The following is an 18,159-nucleotide window of genomic DNA, read 5'->3' on the forward strand; positions in this document are numbered from 1 at the left end:
CCAGCACTTACTGATTGCTGACTGTACTGCAATTTGGGCACTATACTTGATGCAGAGGAATGGGGGGCAGGCCAGGCAAGAGAGCCAGCAGAGGTAAATGGACATGAGCTGAAGTCGACTCTGTCCAGTGGTGAGAGCTCCAGAGCACTGACAGAGAAGGCCCAGCAGTGTGGGAAAGTGATGACCGTGTCTCTGTTGACAGGTCTGTTCACCATACAGTATCCCGCCATAAAGGAAGAGGTAGAACTCAGCCGGATCAAGCTGAAATCTGGAACTTATCTTGACCGGTTCCGTAAGTCAAGTCTATACCTAGGAGAAATGACTGCACGATCCCAGTCAGCCAGACTAGATTCTTTAACTGAAGATATGTTGAAAGAGGAGACTGTATCCATACCTGCGAGTCCCATCCGGAAGAAGAGCATCAAAGTCCAGCCCAAAGCCACGGCCACCCCCAGGTTGGCTTGGTTTTTCATTTGTCTGTAGAGCCAGTTATATGAAAGGCAGAAAACCAAACAGCTGAACCCCTCCCCGCTTTTGCAGCAAAACCTCTAGGAGTAGGGAAACTAGGAAACATACATATGGACAAATGAATTCCTTTTAGGTGGCAATCAAGACTGGGAAGATGGGCTGGAGAGATGGTTTTACAGTTAAGGGGCTTGCCTGTGAAGCCAGAGGACCCACATTTGATTCCCCAGGACCCATGTAAGGCAGATGCACAAGGTGGCACATATGTCTGGAGTTCATTTACAGTAGCTGAAAGCTCTGGCACACTCATTCTCTCTCTCTCTCTCTCTCTCTCTCTCTCTCTCTCTCTCTCTCTCTGCCTCTATCTATCTATCTCAAATAAGTAAATAATTTTAAAAAAGACTATGGGGAGGGGAGATGATGGAGAATGGAATTTCAAAGGAGAAAGCGGGAGGGGGGAGGGTACTACCATGGGATATTTTTTATAATCATGGAAAATGTTTATAAAAATTAAGAAAAAAAAGACTATAGAGAAAAGGTATTAGAGCAACATGTTATAAGATGGATTGGCCATAGGCCAATAGAGCCTGGTTGCCTGTTTTGAAATTATTTATTTATTTAACAGAGAAAGAGGAAGACAGAGAGAGAGAATGGGTGTTCCAGGGCCTCCAGCCACTGCAAATGAACTCCAGATACATGTACCCCTAGTGCATCTGGCTAACGTGGGTCCTGGGGAGTCAAACCTGGATCCTTTGGCTTTGCAGGCAAATGCCTTAACTGCTAAGCCACCCCTCCAGCCATGGTTGCCTGTTTTGAATAGACCAGCTAAGTTATGGTTTTTACATTTTTAAGTGTTTGTGGAAAAAATCAAAGGAAGAATATTTTATGACACTTGAAATGATAGGAAATTCAACTACCAATACCACTGAAAAGATTTTACTGAAATGTAGCCATGTCTGTCATTGCCCCACCATCCATAGCTGCTTCCCCATAGAACTGACATGTTGACAAGTAGAAACCATCTGGTCTGCAAAGGTCAGAGTAGTTACTATCTGGTTCTCTATTAAAAAAAAAAACAAAAACTGACCCATTCTGGGACAGAGGGTAATGGGTTAGTGAACTGACAATGAGCTACCTGCAATGCAGTAGAGAGGTTAACAAGGCAGTTCTAAATGATATCTAAATTTTTTTTATTTATTTGAGAGAGAGAAACATAGAAAATGGGCATGCCAGGGCCTCCAGCCACTGCAAACGAACTCCAGACACATGTGCCACCTTGTACATTTGGCTTATGTGGGTCCTGGGGAATTGAATTTAGGTCCTTTGGCTTTGCAGACAAGCGCCTTAACTGCTAAGCCTTTTCTCCTCAGCTCTACGTGATATCTAAATGGGGGGACAAAGGATGAGAAATAAGTAGCTCAAACAGATGTTGGGAGGAGACATCAAACAAGATATAGTCAAGTATAAAGGCCCAAGATGAGAACACCTTTGGCATATGGGAGTGGGAGAAATAAGATCAGTGTGTCTGGGATATTGAGGGCTCTGATGGAAATTGAGAACATCGGGGTAGACAGGAAGGAGGTTGATAAGTAGCTTGTTAATGACATGAGAAGCTATTCCATAATTTTAAGACAGGAAATGACTTCATCTGACTTATCTCTTTTTTAAAAAAAATTTTTATTTATTTATTTGAAGCGACAGACACAGAGAGAAAGACAGATAGAGGGGGAGAGAAAGAATGGGCGCACCAGGGCTTCCAGCCTCTGCAAACGAACTCCAGACGCGTGCACCCCCTTGTGCATCTGGCTAACGTGGGACCTGGGGAACCGAGCCTCGAACCAGGGTCCTTAGGCTTCACAGGCAAGCACTTAACTGCTAAGCCATCTCTCCAGCCCTTATCTCTTTTTATTTAAAAACGTTAAGATACAAAATACACATATTTTATCCACGCAAAAGTAACAGGCAAGACCTACCTGAATGGATCAATGGATGTCACAAAGTACATACAACCTGTAGCCGTCAAGTCCAGAAAAGAATAGACCAGCTCCTCAGAAACCTGTCTATGCCCCTGACTCCTCTTTCTTCTTCAGACCAAATATTTCTAATACCATAGATTAGGTGGGGGTCATTTACTTATTAATTTTGTTGAAGGTAAATTCTCATTTTAGCTCAGGCTGACCTGGAACTCACTCAGTAGTATCACACTGGCCTCAAACTCACAGAGACCCTCTACCTCTGCCTCCCAAGTGCTGGGATTAAAGGCGTGTGCCACCATGGTTGGCTCGTAGATTAGTTTTTTAAAGCCTCATTCAAATGGGTATCTATCTTTGGTTTGTCTTGGTGTACATCTTTCGTGACTCAGCATTATGGTTGAGAGATTCATCCATGCTATTATACATAGAGATCATCTGTTCTTTCTCGCCTCTACATGGCAGTCTATTATATGACCATGCCATAAATCATGCTGTCTGATGTTGGTGGAGATTGGGTTGCAGATGGTTTGATGATGACAAGCAATGCTGCTGTTGTCATATGTCTCGTATCTCATTGACATGTGCTAAGACATAAAATTGCCATCATTGACTATGGATATGTTCAGCTTCTTGTATAGACTGTTGGTTTTCTTCAGTGGTTGTATCAAATTTGGTCCCCCAGAGTATGAGAGCTCCACGTTTGCATCAATGTTAGATATTGTTAACTGTTGGCTGAGAAGTATTGTGTTTTGGCAAGCGATCGTGATGCACTCATCTTCAGAAACTTGCCAGGATTCAGGAGACTTAGCTCGTGGCTGAACTCATGGATAAGGTTTTGAAAGGATATGAGTACATTATTTAGGGAAAAAAAGAGCTCAAATCAGATGTAGAGCACAGTTGATTTTGATGAAAACTTATTTGTATTTTTTCCTCCTCTGGAGTATGCTCAGATGTCACGTCTGTACTCTTTGACTAACCAAGCAGTTCTCCACTGGAAAGAATTTTGCCTCCCAGGGGATATTTCACAATGTTTAGAGATGGTTTAAATAATCACAACTTGGGAGTGGGTGCCACTACCATATAATGAGTCAGAAGCTGTACCCCAAACACCTCCCATTGCAAATAATTATAGTCAGTAATGCCAAAACTGAGAACCTGGCTTAACCCAATGTCATAATGATTTTTTCCTATTTTCTGCTGAAAGCTTAATGGTTATATTTAACATTAAGTCTCTGATCCACTTTGAGTTAATTTTTTTTTTAATTTTTATTAAGATTTTCCATGATTATAAAATATATCCCATGGTAATTCCCTCCCTCCCCACCCCCACACTTTCCCATTTGAAATTCCATTCTCCATCATATTACCTCCCCATTACAATCATTGTAATTACATATATACAATATCAACCTATTAAGTATCCTCCTCCCTTCCTTTCTCCACCCTTTATGTCTCCTTTTCAACTTACTGGCCTCTGCTACTAAGTATTTTCATTCTCACCCAGAAGCCCAGTCATCTGTAGCTAGGATCCACATATGAGAGAGAACATGTGGCACTTGGCTTTCTGGGCCTGGGTTACCTGACTTAGTATAATACTTTCCAGGTCCATCCATTTTTCTGCAAATTTCATAACTTCATTTTTCTTTACCGCTGAGTAGAACTCCATTGTATAAATGTGCCACATCTTCATTATCCACTCATCTGTTGAGGGACATCTAGGCTGGTTCCATTTCCCAGCTATTATAAATTGAGCAGCAATAAACATGGTTGAGCATGTACTTCTAAGGAAATGAGATGAGTCCTTTGGATATATGCCTAGGAGTGCTATAGCTGGGTCATATGGTAGATCAATCTCTAGCTGTTTTAGGAACCTCCACACTGTTTTCCACAATGGCTGGACCAGATTGCATTCCCACCAGCAGTGTAGAAGGGTTCCTTTTTTTCCACATCCCCGCCAACATTTATGATCATTTGTTTTCATGATGGTGGCCATTCTGACAGGAGTGAGATGGAATCTCAGTGTAGTTTTAATCTGCATTTCCCTGATGACTAGTGACGTAGAACATTTTTTTAGATGCTTATATGCCATTCATATTTCTTCCTTTGAGAACTCTCTATTTAGCTCCATAGCCCATTTTTTGATTGGCTTGTTTGATTCCTTATTATTTAACTTTTTGAGTTCTTTGTATATCCTAGATATTAATCCTCTATCAGATATATAGCTGGCGAAGATTTTTTCCCATTCTGTAGGTTGCCTCTTTGCTTTTTTCACTGTGTCCTTTGTGGTACAAAATCTTTGTAATTTCATTAGGTCCCAGTGGTTAATCTGTGGTTTTATTGCCTGAGCAATTGGGGTTGTATTCAGAAAGTCTTTGCCAAGACCAATATGTTGAAGGGTTTCCCCTACTTTTTCCTCTAGCAGTTTCAAAGTTTCCGGTCTGATGTTAAGGTCTTTAATCCATATGGACTTAATTCTTGTGCATGGCGAGAGAGAAGAATCTATTTTCATCCTTCTGCAGATATATATCCAGTTTTCAAAACACCATTTGCTGAAGAGGCTGTCTCTTCTCCAATGAGTATTTTTGGCATTTTTATCGAATATCAGGTGGCTATAGCTACTTGGGCTTACATCTGGGTCCTCTATTCTGTTCCACTGATCTACATGTCTGTTTTTGTGCCAGTACCATGCTGTTTTTGTTACTATGGCTCTGTAGTATAGGTTAAAATCAGGTATGGTGATACCACCAGCCTCTTTTTTGTTGCTCAGTATTATTTTAGATATTCGAGGTTTTTTGTGATTCCAAATGAATTTTTGGATTGTTTTTTCTATTTCCATGAAGAAAGCCTTTGGAATTTTGATAGGGATTGCATTAAATGTGTAGATTGCTTTTGGTAAGATTGCCATTTTCATGATATTGATTCTTCCAAGCCAGGAACAGGGATGTTTCTCCACTTTCTAGTGTCTTCTGCAATTTCTCGCTTGAGTGTTTTAAAATTCTCATTGTATAGATTCTTTACTTCCTTGGTTAGGTTTATTCCAAGGTATTTTATTTTTTTTTGATGCAGTTGTGAATGGGAGTGATTCTCTGATTTCATCCTCTGTGTGTTTGTTGTTAGCATATATGAAGACTACTGATTTCTGTGTATTTATTTTGTATCCTGCTACATTGCTGTAGGTTTTGATCAGCTCTAACAGCTTGCTAGTAGAGTCTCTAGGGTCCTTTATGTATAGAATCATGTCATCTGCAAATAATGATAACTTGATTTCTTCCTTTCCAATTTGTATCCCTTTTATGTGTGTCTCTTGCCTTATTGCTATGGCTAAGACTTCCAAAACTATATTAAATAGAAGTGGGGACAGTGGACACCCTTGTCTTGTTCCTGATTTTAGTGGAAAAGCTTCCAGTTTTTCCCCATTTAGTAATATGTTGGCTGTAGGCTTGTCATAAATAGCCTTTATTATATTGAGATATGTTCCTTCTATTCCCAGTCTCTGTAGGACTTTTATCATGAAGGGATGTTGGATTTTGTCAAATGCTTTCTCTGCATCTAATGAGATGATCATGTGATTTTTGTCCCTCAACCCGTTTATGTAATGTATTACATTTATAGATTTGCGTATGTTGAACCATCCCTGCATCTCTGGGATAAAGCCTACTTGGTCAGGGTGAATGATCTTTTTGATATACTCTTATATTCTGTTTGCCAATATTTTGTTGAGAATTTTTGCATCTATGTTCATGAGGGAGATTGGTCTGTAATTTTCTTTTTTTGTTCTATCTTTGCCTGGTTTTGGTATCAGGGTGATGCTGGCCTCTTAGAAGGAGTTTGGTAGAATTCCTTTTTTTTTTCTATTTCCTGGAAAAGCTTAAGAAGCAATGGTGTTAGCTCTTCCTTAAAAGTCTGGTAAAATTCAGCAGTGAATCCATCCGGGCCTGGGCTTTTTTTAGTTGGGAGATTATTGATAACTGTTCGGATCTCCATGTTTGTTATAGGTCTATTTAAGTGATTAATCTCATTTTGATTTAATTTAGGTAGGTCATATACATCAAGGAAATCATCCATTTCTTTCAGATTTTCATACTTTGTGGAGTATATGCTTTTATAGTATGTCCCTGTGATTTTTTGAATTTCTCTGGAATCTGTTGTGATGTTACCTTGTTCATCTCTGATTTTATTAATTTGTGTCTCTTCTCTCTTTCTTTTGGTCAGATTTGCTAAGGGTTTATCAATCTTGTTTATCCTTTCAAAGAACCAACTCTTTGTTTCATTAATTCTTTGGATTGTTCTTTTTGTTTCTATTTCATTAATTTCTGCCCTAATCTTTATTATTTCTTCCCATCTACTGATTTTTGTTTTGCCTTGTTCTTCCTTTTCCAAGGCTTTAAGGCGAAGCATTAGGTCGTTTACTTGCGACCTTTCTAATTTCTTAATATAGGCACTTAAGGCTATAAATTTACCTCTTAGAACTGCCTTCATTGTGTCCCAGAGATTTTGGTATGTTGTGTTCTCATTATCATTTGACTCTATAAATTTTTTGATTTCCTTTTTGATTTCTTCATTGACCCATTCATCATTTAGTAGTGTATTGTTTAGTTTCCATGATTTTGTGTATGCTCTATAGCCTTTCTTGCTACTGATTTGTAGTTTAATTCCATTGTGGTCAGATAGAATACAAGGAATTATTTCAATTTTCCTGAATTTGTTAAGATTTGCTTTGTGTCCTAATATATGGTCTATTTTAGAGAATGTTCCATGTGCTGCTGAAAAGAATGTATATTCTGCAGCCTTTGGATGAAATGTCCTGTATATAACTGTTAGGTCCATTCCTTCTATGACCTCATTTAGTCCAGATGCCTCTCTGTTTATTCTTTCCCTGGATGACCTGTCAATTGACGAGAGTGGGGTGTTAAAGTCACCCACCACCACTGTGTTTGGTGTTATCTGTGACCTTAGTTCTAATAGTGTTTGTTTGACGAATTTGGGAGCCCCCATGTTAGGTGCATATATGTTTAGGATTGTAATGTCCTCCTGTTGGAGTGTGCCCTTAATCAATATAAAGTGACCTTCCTTATCTTTCTTGACTAACGTCGGACTAAAGCCTACCCTGTCTGATATTAGGATAGCAACCCCTGCTTGTTTTCTAGGCCCATTTGCTTGAAACACCGTCTTCCAACCTTTCACCCTAAGATAATGTCTATCCTTTGTAGAAAGGTGAGTTTCTTGGAGACAACAAATTGTAGGATCCTGCTTTTTAACCCAGTCTGCAAATCTATGTCTTTTCGTTGGGGCATTGAGACTGTTGATATTAAGAGATATTATTGAAAGGTGTGTATTTATGTTTGCCATTTTTTTGTGTGTGTGTGTTTCTGGTTCTACCTGTGCTCTCTTCTGTTAACTGGTATTTGAGTATAGCTTGTTTTTTCTAGGTTCCTTATATGTGTGCTTTTCCTTTTGTTCAGCATGGAGGATTCTATCAAGTATTTTCTGTAGAGCTGGTTTTGTCTTCAAATACTCCTTTAACCTGCTTTTGTCATGGAATGTCTTTATTTCTCCATCTATTTGAATGGATAACTTTGCAGGATAAAGTAACCTTGGTTGACAGTTGTTATCTTTCAGAACTTGGAATATATCACTCCAAGCCCTTCTGGCTTTAAAAGTTTGTGTTGAATAATCTGCTGTAATCCTGATGGGCTTGCTTTTGTAGGTAACTTGATTTTTCTCTCTAACTGCTTTCAATATTTTTTCTTTGGTGTGTGTGTTTGGAAGTTTGATTATAATATGGCGAGGAGAGGTTCTTTCTGGGTTTTGTCTGGCTGGGGTTCTAAAGGCTTCCTGTATCTGTATTGGCACCTCTTTCCCAATTTGGGGGAAATTTTCCTCTATGATTTTGTTGAAGATGCCTACTATGCCTCTGGAATGGAGTTTTTCTCCTTCTACTATGCCCTGAATTCTTATATTGGATCTTTTCATAGTGTCCCGAATATCTTGAAATTCCCACTCATACTTTTCTATAAGTTTGTCTTTCTCTTTGTTAGACTGCATTAGGTCTGCCACCTGGTCTTCTAGCTTAGATATTCTGTCCTCTCCCTCATCCATCCTACTGGTGAGATTTTCTACAGAGTTTTTTATTTCATTAACTGTGTTCTTCATTGCTAGTAATTCTGACTGGTTTTTCTTTATTATTTCTATTTCCCTATTTATGTCTTGTATTGCCTTCTTTATTTCATTAAATTGGTGTCCTGCCTCTTCTTTGATTCCTTTGATTTCCTCTTTGATTTCCTCTTTGATTTCTTCCTTGATTGTTTTCATGTGTTCTTTGACCTCTTTGAACATATTTATAATTATTCTTTTGAACTCTTTCTCAGGCATTTCCTCTAACTCTTTCTCACTGGAGGACATTTCTGATGCATTAATACTTTTAGGTGGATTTATATCGTCTTGCTTTTTAGTGTTTCTTGTGTTATAATGTATATATTTTTGCATCTTGGATTAAGTTAATGCTTGGATTTTCTAGCTAGCTGTGTATTCTTAGCTGTATCAATTGATTTGATGTAATATATTTTCAGGGTAGGACCTTAAGGTATTAGGTGTGGCTCTTAAGACTCTCAGAGTATCTACAAAGATGTTCTTAGGGGTTGAGTTTCCCTGCTATAGGAGTATTCAAGCAGGCTGAGTGGAATAAAATACAGGTAGATTCTAAAATTTAACTAAACACTGTACACATTCAATCAAAAACAGCCCCAAGTATGTATGCAAGAGTAGTTATTATAATGACCAGATCCTCTATCAACAAAGAGGTTTAGATTTCTGGTCTGTTGAGGGATCCAAGTCAGCTTGTGACCAAGTGAGACCCTTCCCTGGTGCAATCCCAGTTACCTTGGGTGATTTTGGTCTCAGTCAAGTTGCTGCCTGGGTCGTCGGGCTGCTGTTCTGATTTCTGGAGCTGGGCACTTGCTTTTCCTACGGGGCAAACTGAGCCGCTGCTGCTGCCTCTGCTGCTGCTGTAGCTGCCACTGCTGGAGCCACCACTACTGCTGAAGCTGCTGCTGCTGTGTCCACTGCCGCTGCTCCCCCTGAAGCTGCTGCTGCGGGATCTGCCGCTGCTGCCACTCCTGGGTCTGCTGCTGCTGGTGCCGCTGGTACCGGTGCTGGAGCCGCTGATGTTTCTCCCGAACTCTGCTCCTGCTTGGGTCCCGAGCGCGGTGTGAGGGGAAAATCCCGCACCTGGCTTTTCCTGCGGCTCGAGCTGAGTCTGGCGGCTTTCTGGTGCACCGTGGCCGCGGCGGTTGGCTGAGCTGCTGGAGCCGCTTTTCCCGCCTGTGCAGGCTCTGGATGCTCTATAACTCTTCTACTTCTCTGCTGCCACTTCAATTTCCTATACACCTCACTTTTTAGTAAAAGTGTGTATTTTGCTGAGTTTTTTTGGTCTTTTTCCCCCCTTGGCTGCTTTGGCGTGGTACCTACACCGCCATCTTAACCGGAAGTCCTGAGTTAATTTTTATATATAGTCATAATACATGATTGAAAATTTGTTCTGCATATGGACATACAGTTTCCATAGCATTAAAAAATACCCTTTTCCAGTTGTCTTTGGACCCTTAATCAATGAACCATATTTTTGTGGGATCTGTTATTATTGATATTATTATGTTAATTTCAAATTCTGAGTAGGTCTTACATTCTAATGAGAAATTGGCTGCTAATTATCCCTAAATGTGATGCGTTACTGATTTCCTTTGGATTTCAAGATTCGTTCTCCTTCTCCCTGTTCCTCTCCCTTTTCAAAAAGTAGGTAGTGCAAACTGGCCTAGAACTGGTGATTCTCCTGTTGTAGCTTCCTAAGTACTGAGTAGATTCATGGCACCACCATATCTAGTTTGTTCTTGTCACTTGACAGTTTTGTTGGAACATGTATCCTTGTGGAGAGCCTTTTAGATTCTTCTTATTATCTGCAAGTTTGCTAATCCTTTTTGCTTCCTGCTAAGTTTTGCTATTGAATTTTTCGTTTCAGTTAGTGTTTTTTTTTCAACTCCAGAATTATTTTAAATGCTTTTATTTTTATTTATTTGCAGCCAGACACAGACAGAGACAGATAGGGTGCTCCAGGGCATCTAGCCACTGCAAACAAACTCCAGATGTATGTGCCAGTTTGTGTATCTGGCTTTTCATGAGTACTGGGTAATTGAACTCTGGGTCATTAGGCTTTGCAGGTAGGCGCCTTAACTGTTAAGCCATCTCTCCAGCCCTAGACTTTTTAAAAAATATATTTATTTATTTGCAAGCAGAGAGAAAGACAGAGAGTGACAGATGGAGAATGGGCACTCCAGGGCCTCTTGCCACTGCAAACGAACTCCAGATGCATGTTCCACTTTGTGCACCTGGCTTTATATGGGTACTGGGAAATCAAACCTAGGCTATCAGACTTTGCAAGCAAGCACATTAACAGCTGAGCCATCTTTCCAGCCCAACTCTAGAATTTTTTTGGTCACTTTTTATATGATGAGACTTGTTCTTCTGGTTTCTTTTACTTCTTCTTTTTTCATGGTTCACTTTGGGCATACTTAAAACAGTTGAAGTCTAACCAGGTGTGGTGGCGCACGCCTTTAATCCCAGCACTTGGGAAGCAAAGGTAGAAGGATCACTGTGAATTTAAGGCCACCCTAAAACTACATAGTGAATCCCAGGTCAGACCAGGCTAGAGTGAGACCCTACTTTGAAAAAAAAAAAAAAAAGGCAGCTGAAGTCTTTTTCTAAAATAGTCTATTGTCTATGTTTCATCAGGAGCAGTTTCTGTTAATTTTACTTCCTATGCATGAGCCATGCTTGTCTTGTTTCTTTGTATGCCTCATAATTTTTCTAGAAAACAAAACATCTTTGTTTGTTTTTGTTTTTGTTTTTTCAAGGTAAGGTCTCACTCTAGCCCAGGCTGGCCTGGAATTCACTACGTAGTCTCAGGGTGGCCTCGAACTCACGGCAATCCTCCTACCTCTGCCTCCAGAGTGCTGGGATTAAAGGCGTGCGCCACCACACCCAGCTCCAAACATCTTAAATATAGTATGCTAACTCTAGAAAACAGATTCTCTCTACTTAGCTTTATTGTTGTTGCTTGTAGTTTTCATGTATTCATTTGACTTATTTTTTTTCCAAACTACTTTTATCAAACTGTGTTCTTTGTCATGTGCAGTTACTGAAGTTTCTGTTTAGTTAGCTTAATGGTTTGCTAGCGGTTGGCAAGAGATTACCCAAAGCCAAAAGCTAGAAAAACCCTTTTGCTAGAGAGATGGCTTAGCAGTTAAGCACTTGCCTGTAAAGCCTAAGGACCCCGGTTCGAGGCTCAATTCCCCAGGACCCAAGTTAGTGAGATACACAAGGGGGAAGATGTGTCTGGAGTTCGTTTGCAGTGGCTGGAGGCCCTGGCACGCCCATTCTCTCTCTCTCTCTCTCCATCTGCCTCTTTCTCTATCGCTCTCAAATAAATAAATAAATAAAAATAAACAAAAAAAAATTTTTTTAAAACCTTCTTCTTCAGAGATGGCTCTGTGTTGGGGAATTCCTTCAGAACTTTTGGCCGGACTGTTTATAACTGTCTGTTACCTTTTACAGACAGAGCCAGAAGTGGAAAAACTACAATGCTTTCAGATATTTTCACAAAATGGTTCTAGGTCTGATCTGTGGATCCTTCCGTGTACAGAGAACCTTTCAAAACATTTATTCTGCTGTCCTTCTTCAGCCTTAGCCTCCACTCCTAGGATTTTTTTTAAAATGTATTTGTTCTTCATGTGTTGTCTGTTATCTTTGCTTATACATGCTTTGCGCAAATGCTCGCCCAGGGCTGCCGTGGTCGTGAGAACGCTCAAAGGCAGATGAAACATGAGAAGCCTCTGAGCTCCAGGGTATTCCCAGGCAGGTCAACTACACAACCACAATTCCTTGAGGCTAAGGTCTAATGCCCCCTACCCCCCATGCCAGCACACCGAGCTAGGAATGTGGGCTATCATCCTTGGATGCCACCCAGCTAGGAATGAGGATGGCAAAGAGTAAAGTTTAAAATACCAGTGCTCTTGGGCTGGAGAGATGGCTTAGTGGTTAAAGCACTTGCAAATGAAGCCTAAGGATGTAGCTTCAATTCCCCATGACCCAGGTAAGCCAGATGCACAAGGTGGTGCATGTGTCTGGAGTTGGTTTGCAGTAGCTGGAGGCCCTGGTGCACCTATTCTCTACCTCTTTCTTTCTTTCTCTCTCTCTAATAAACAAATAAATAAAATATGTAAAATTAAAAATTACCAGTGCTCTCATACCAAAGCATAGTTTCTTTTTTTACTTTTTAAAAATATTTATTTATTTATTTTTATTTTTTTGGTTTTTCGAGGTAGGGTCTCACTCTGGTCTAGGCTGACCTGGAATTAACTCTGTAGTCTCAGGGTGGCCTTGAACTCATGGCGATCCTCCTACCTCTGCCTCCCAAGTGCTGGGATTAAAGGCATGCGCCACCACGCCCGGCTATTTATTTATTTGAAAGAAAAAGAGGGAGGGAGAGAGAGGGAGAGAGTTGGAGCACCAGGGCCTGCAGCCACTGCAAATGAACTCCATTTGCATGCGCCTTCTTGTCATCTGGCTAACGTGGGTCCTGGGGAATCAAAGCTGGGTCCTTTGGCTTTGCAGGCAAACACCTTAACCGCTAAGCCATCCCTCCAGCCTCATAGTTTCATTTTTAAATACCCCCCCATTGCTGCCATTCATTCATAAATATCTGTGTCATCTATAGTTGGTGAGCAGTACTTAGATGTACAGAAAAAAAAAGGAAAGGAAATGAATATTAAGGTGGAAAGGTGCAGTTGGATAATTAGAAAGACTTAACTAAGAAAGAAGGTGGTATTTGAAGGGAACTTAAAGGCGGTCAGAGAGCGGAACTCATGGCTCTGGGGAGGAAGCAAACGGCAGAGCAGCAAGAGCAAAGACTGTGAGGTCGGTGCACAGGCCGGGGTCAGCGTGGCTGGAGCACAGTGAGCGGAGGGGAGGCTACTGGGGACTGTGAGAGGAGCAAGGAGAAGCAGCAGCCAGACAGGACCTTAACCTCCTGTTAAGATGAAAGGCCACAGGAGGCTTTGAAAAGAGCGACTCACTGAGCTCGGCGGAGAATAGACGGAAGAGTGGCCCGGGAGGGGAACACACGGCCTTGGGGAAACACTTAAGAAAGTGCTTGGCCTATGTTGGTGGCAATGAAGGGCAGGGCAGGGCAGATTCTGGGTCTGTCTGAAAGGTAGAGGAAGGCTTGTGGGTGGAGTGGGGTGAGGAGAAGGAGACAAGAACGATGTAAAGAATCAGCCGAGCAGATGGGGGAATAATTCGTCATGCCCCTTTCTGCGCCCGAGGAAACGGAGGCTTAGAGAGGTGAGGGGTCCTTCCAGGCTGAGGTAGCTGGATTAGGATCTGTAAGAGTCTCCAGGCTCCTTCCTCCCCCCCCCCACCCCATTTCCATCTGGCCATGCCATAACTAAGCCTGGGACTCTGAGCATGGTAACTGAGGGTACCTCTGGGATGAAGAGAGGGAATGCCACCTCTCGACCCCCCAGTTTTCACCTTAGCACCTCACCCATGGGGCCCCTCCATCACAGAACAGTTTCCCTCCTCCTCCTCCAATCAAATTCTCTTTCCTTCTTTTGGCTTTGCTACTCCAGGTGAGTGTACATACACCCTTTTTCCTCTCCTCTCTTTCCCTCTGTTTCCCTCTGATTCTTTTGGGCACTCTTGCTCTTTCCCTAGTGCACACCCACCTTTTCTCTCTCTCTTCCCTCTTTCTTTTTTTTTTTTTTTTTTTCCAAGATAGGATTTCACTCTAGTCCAAGCTGACCTGGAATTCACTATGTAGTCTCAGGGTGACCTCGAACTCAAGGTGATCCTCCTACCTCTGCCACCCGAGTGCTGGGATTAAAGGCATAGTGTGCCACCACCTGGCTTTCTTCCCTCTCTATTTATCTCCCCCCTCTCTCCAATTACAATAAAGTCTTAAACTTGAAAAGCCTTGTTTGTCTTGGTGCCTCTATCACAATCGAACAGGATCTACCTGCAGCCTAGGCCCCACAGTGGACTTCTGTCTATCTGGATCCCTGAGCTGTAGCGGTAGGGTACGGGTCACGGCCTGCTTGCAAGACAGGAGTCCCACCACCGTGCTTCTCTTTGCAGAGTGACGGCCAAAGAGGAGCACTGCCCAACCAGGTGGGCAGCCTCACCCTATGACTGCCCCCTGGTGCTGCGGAAGCTCATAAGCAAAGAAGACATCCGGCCTGGCTGCAAGTGTGTTGTGAAGGCGCCCCTGGTGTCTGATGTGGAGCTGGAGCGCTTCTTGTCGGCACCCCGAGACCCCAACCAAGTGCTGGTATTTGGGATAATCTCGAGCCAGGATCCCAGAAGCACAGTGCAGCAGCAATGGATGCTCGACTTACTGTACAGCCATCAACAGCACGGCCGTGGCTCTCCCTGCATCCAGGTTGGCCGAGGAGGAGACCCTGGTAGACCAGGGCTAGGGAGGCAAAATGGAGGAAGGATTCACTGTTCTAGGATGGAGGTGGACATCCAAGGGGCCAGCCTACTTCAGTTCTTTCTCTCTCTACATGGCCTTGGCACAGTCTCCCTCCCAGCTGCAACATTTCACCCCATCTTCCCTCTCCCATTCATTGTCCCAGAATGAATGCCAGCACGTTGGTACTTCTTCTGACCCTTGAGAATCCATCAAGACGCCATTGTCTCCTTCAAGAGCGCCTGGCATAGTCTGTGGCTGTATCTGGTGTTTATGTCTGAGGATAGAGGCAATGTGCATCACCACATCCTCAAAGTTTAGCAAATGTGTGTAGACTGTCTCCAGGTGTGGTGGTGTGTGTACCACTGTGTGGTGGACTTGTACCAGACCCCAGACACCCACCACTGGCCCCGACCCAAATCAGTCCTGAGAGGAGCTCTCATCATGGCCACAGCTAGAGCAGACCCCTGTGACAGCCATGACTGGACAGTTCTGGGAAGGGGTACCTGCTGTTTTCGGGCATTAGGATGGGCTACCCAAGATATTTGGGTCTTTAGCAGGTGGATGAGCGTCCCTGGCAGAAGCAGGGGCATGTGCAGGGGAGAAGGGCTGTCCAAGGTTCACTAGGGCAGAAGTTTAAGGGGGTCTTAGGGTACAAGAATTAAAATGCCCTGAACCTTTCCCCACCTACGTACTTTGGTAGAGCTGTTCCTAAGTCTCAGCCCTTATCATCCTCAGAATTTGTTGCTGTCCATAGCAGTGTAAGCATAGATAAAAGGATCACCCAGTTCCCAGGCTGATATGGACACATAGGCATGTGGGCTATGTGACTTCTTTCTAGCTCCCCTCCTATGCTCACCAGAACACATTATCTCTGCCCTGACCCCCTCTGTGGGCTGCGCAGTTCTGCGTTTGTATGGATGCTATGGCATAGCAGATATGCATGGATACCTGTGTATGAATGCTACATCCCTGACCCCACATGTGACCCTGCCTCCCCACCCTTAGATCCGCACCCCAGCCAGTGCAGGAGCTAAGCATTTGGAGCCTGGTCAGACACCAGGAAGCCCTTCCCATGCCTCCCTCCAAGAGAGCCGTGAGCCGCAACCCTTTCAACAAATCCTTACATCAAAGCTGTACTTGTTTTTAGGAGTTTCCAACAGTCCAGGGAATGTGTATGGAGAACCTATTATGAACCCATTTATGTCAATGCAGATATAACCCCTGACCTCATGAAAATTAAGGGTTAGCTTATCTAAGGACTGTTGATTGTTCCCTAGTAATTACCCCCTAAGCAATAGGAATGCTCAGATGCCCATCCTAGCCCTGAGCAGCATGAATAAGGCCAGGGCCTGGCATTCATCTTAAGGCAATGGGGTAGTGACCATTGATCTAAAGAAAGATTTGAGTCTGGTGGTAGACTTCACAGTGACTTGGCTCCCACTACTGGTTAAGACAGAGCCATCCCTTGATGTTCTAAATATTAGGTGTGGTTCTGGTTCACATTGTAAACTGAAAGATGAGTGTGAGCTAGCACACAGCTAGAGAAACGTGGGACTAAAAGACAGTAAGGGATTTGTGGCTTCCAGAAAGGGAAAAGACTCTGAATTGACCAGATCCTAATTTGTGCTGTATTTGAATAATAGAGGGGTCCATCAGGGGCAGCCAGTGAAGGGCTGAAGCTGAGGACTCCTCAGTGCTGTGGAACATCCCTGGTCCACTCAGAACTATCATCTTCAGATCTTCCAGGGCAAGGGAGAATGGCAGTCCACAGACTCCCAAGGGCCAGCCTACATTGGCCAGTGCAGGAACTCAGCATGTGGAGCCTGATTGGCTGTCACATACAGGAGCAGTGCTACCAGTGAGGGCTTTCTCCCAGAGAGGACTGGGAGAAGATCCAGGGGACCTTGTCTGGAGACAGTCATGGGAAAGTGTGCATGTAAGGCTGAGGTAAAATCAAGTGCATTTTCTTGCATGGGGCACTGGGTGACCAGCTCCCACACTTCTGGTTTGTTTTTTTTTTAATTATTTTATTTATTTACTTGAGAGAGAGAAAGAGGCAGAGAGAGAGGGGGAGAGAAAGAATGGGCGCGCCAGGGCCTCTAGCTACCGCAGACGAACTCCATATACACGGGCCACCTTATGCATCTGGCTTATGTGGGACCTGGGGAAATTGAGCCTCGAACCAGGGTCCTTAGGCTTCACAGGCAGGCGCTTAACCACTAGGCCGTCTCTCCAGCCCCCACGTTTCTGTTTTGGCAGTGCCGGCATGACCCCTACCGCCTGCTGCGGTATGACCTGGACAGCCCCCTGCAGAAGGATCCACCTCTGATGGTGAAGAAGTTTGCTGTGGTGCAAGGGATGATTCTGGTGAGCCGAGGCCCTGTGAGGGGCTTGACACCCACCACCCGCTAGTGCAGTCTTAGCCGCCCGTGGCCCTGCGGAACCACAGAAGGGAGAGAAGAGAGCAGGGCTCGGGGGGCTCTCTCCCTACACAGGCTGAGGCCCAGACGGCAGGACTAGTTGAGTCAGCTAGCACCTAGAGCCAAACCCATATGTCCTGTAACCCAGGAAAGCCAAGGGGCTGGGTAACGTTTTAATCCAGAAAGAAAGAAAAAATTCTCATTACTCGATTGCTTTTGATTTACTTAATACCAAAACTCTTGTCCAGCCTTATACACATTCCTCATTGAAAACCTGGGAAATATGATCTAGAAAATAATGAGATCCCCGTTGCAGTCAGGTTCGTGTTGTTGGTAGAAATCACCAGACCAAGAGCAGCTTTGGGGGGAAAAATAGAGGTTTGTTTTGGCTTACAGGCTCAAGGGGGAAGCTCCATGATGGCAGGGAAAACGATGGCATGAGCAGAGGGTGGATAGCATTCCCTGGCCAACATAAGGTGGGCAATAGCCACAGGAGAGTGTGCCAAACACTGGCAAGGGGAAACTGGCTATACCACCCATAAGCCCACCCCCAATAAGACACCGCCTCCAGGAGGCATTAATTCCCAAATCTCCATCAGCTGGGAATCTAGCATTCAGAACACCCAAGTTTATGGAGGACACCTGAATCAAACCACCACAGACCATCATACCACCCTGAGCCTTACACGTTTGTCCAACATTTATGTCCTGGGGCCCATGCTATGCTATACTACCTAGGGGTCTGGCCTTTGCTGTCTTTTGCTACACTTACACTGCA

The 18,159-nt window shown here is 43.4% G+C and overlaps 1 protein-coding gene across 1 annotated transcript in view; it reads left to right on the forward strand.

The window, feature by feature from the left end:
- C14H3orf20 (chromosome 14 C3orf20 homolog) overlaps positions 1–18,159 on the forward strand; it is a 59,081-nt gene that overhangs the window by 34,385 nt on the left and 6,537 nt on the right. The window contains exons 10-12 of the mRNA XM_004651411.2: positions 203–455; positions 14,625–14,928; positions 17,221–17,328. Of these exons, the coding sequence (XP_004651468.2) occupies positions 203–455; positions 14,625–14,928; positions 17,221–17,328 (665 nt within the window). The remainder of the gene's footprint in view (positions 1–202; positions 456–14,624; positions 14,929–17,220; positions 17,329–18,159) is intronic.

The sequence above is a fragment of the Jaculus jaculus genome, chromosome 14 (genome assembly GCF_020740685.1).
Source record: "Jaculus jaculus isolate mJacJac1 chromosome 14, mJacJac1.mat.Y.cur, whole genome shotgun sequence".
Classification (NCBI taxonomy): Eukaryota; Metazoa; Chordata; class Mammalia; order Rodentia; family Dipodidae; genus Jaculus; species Jaculus jaculus.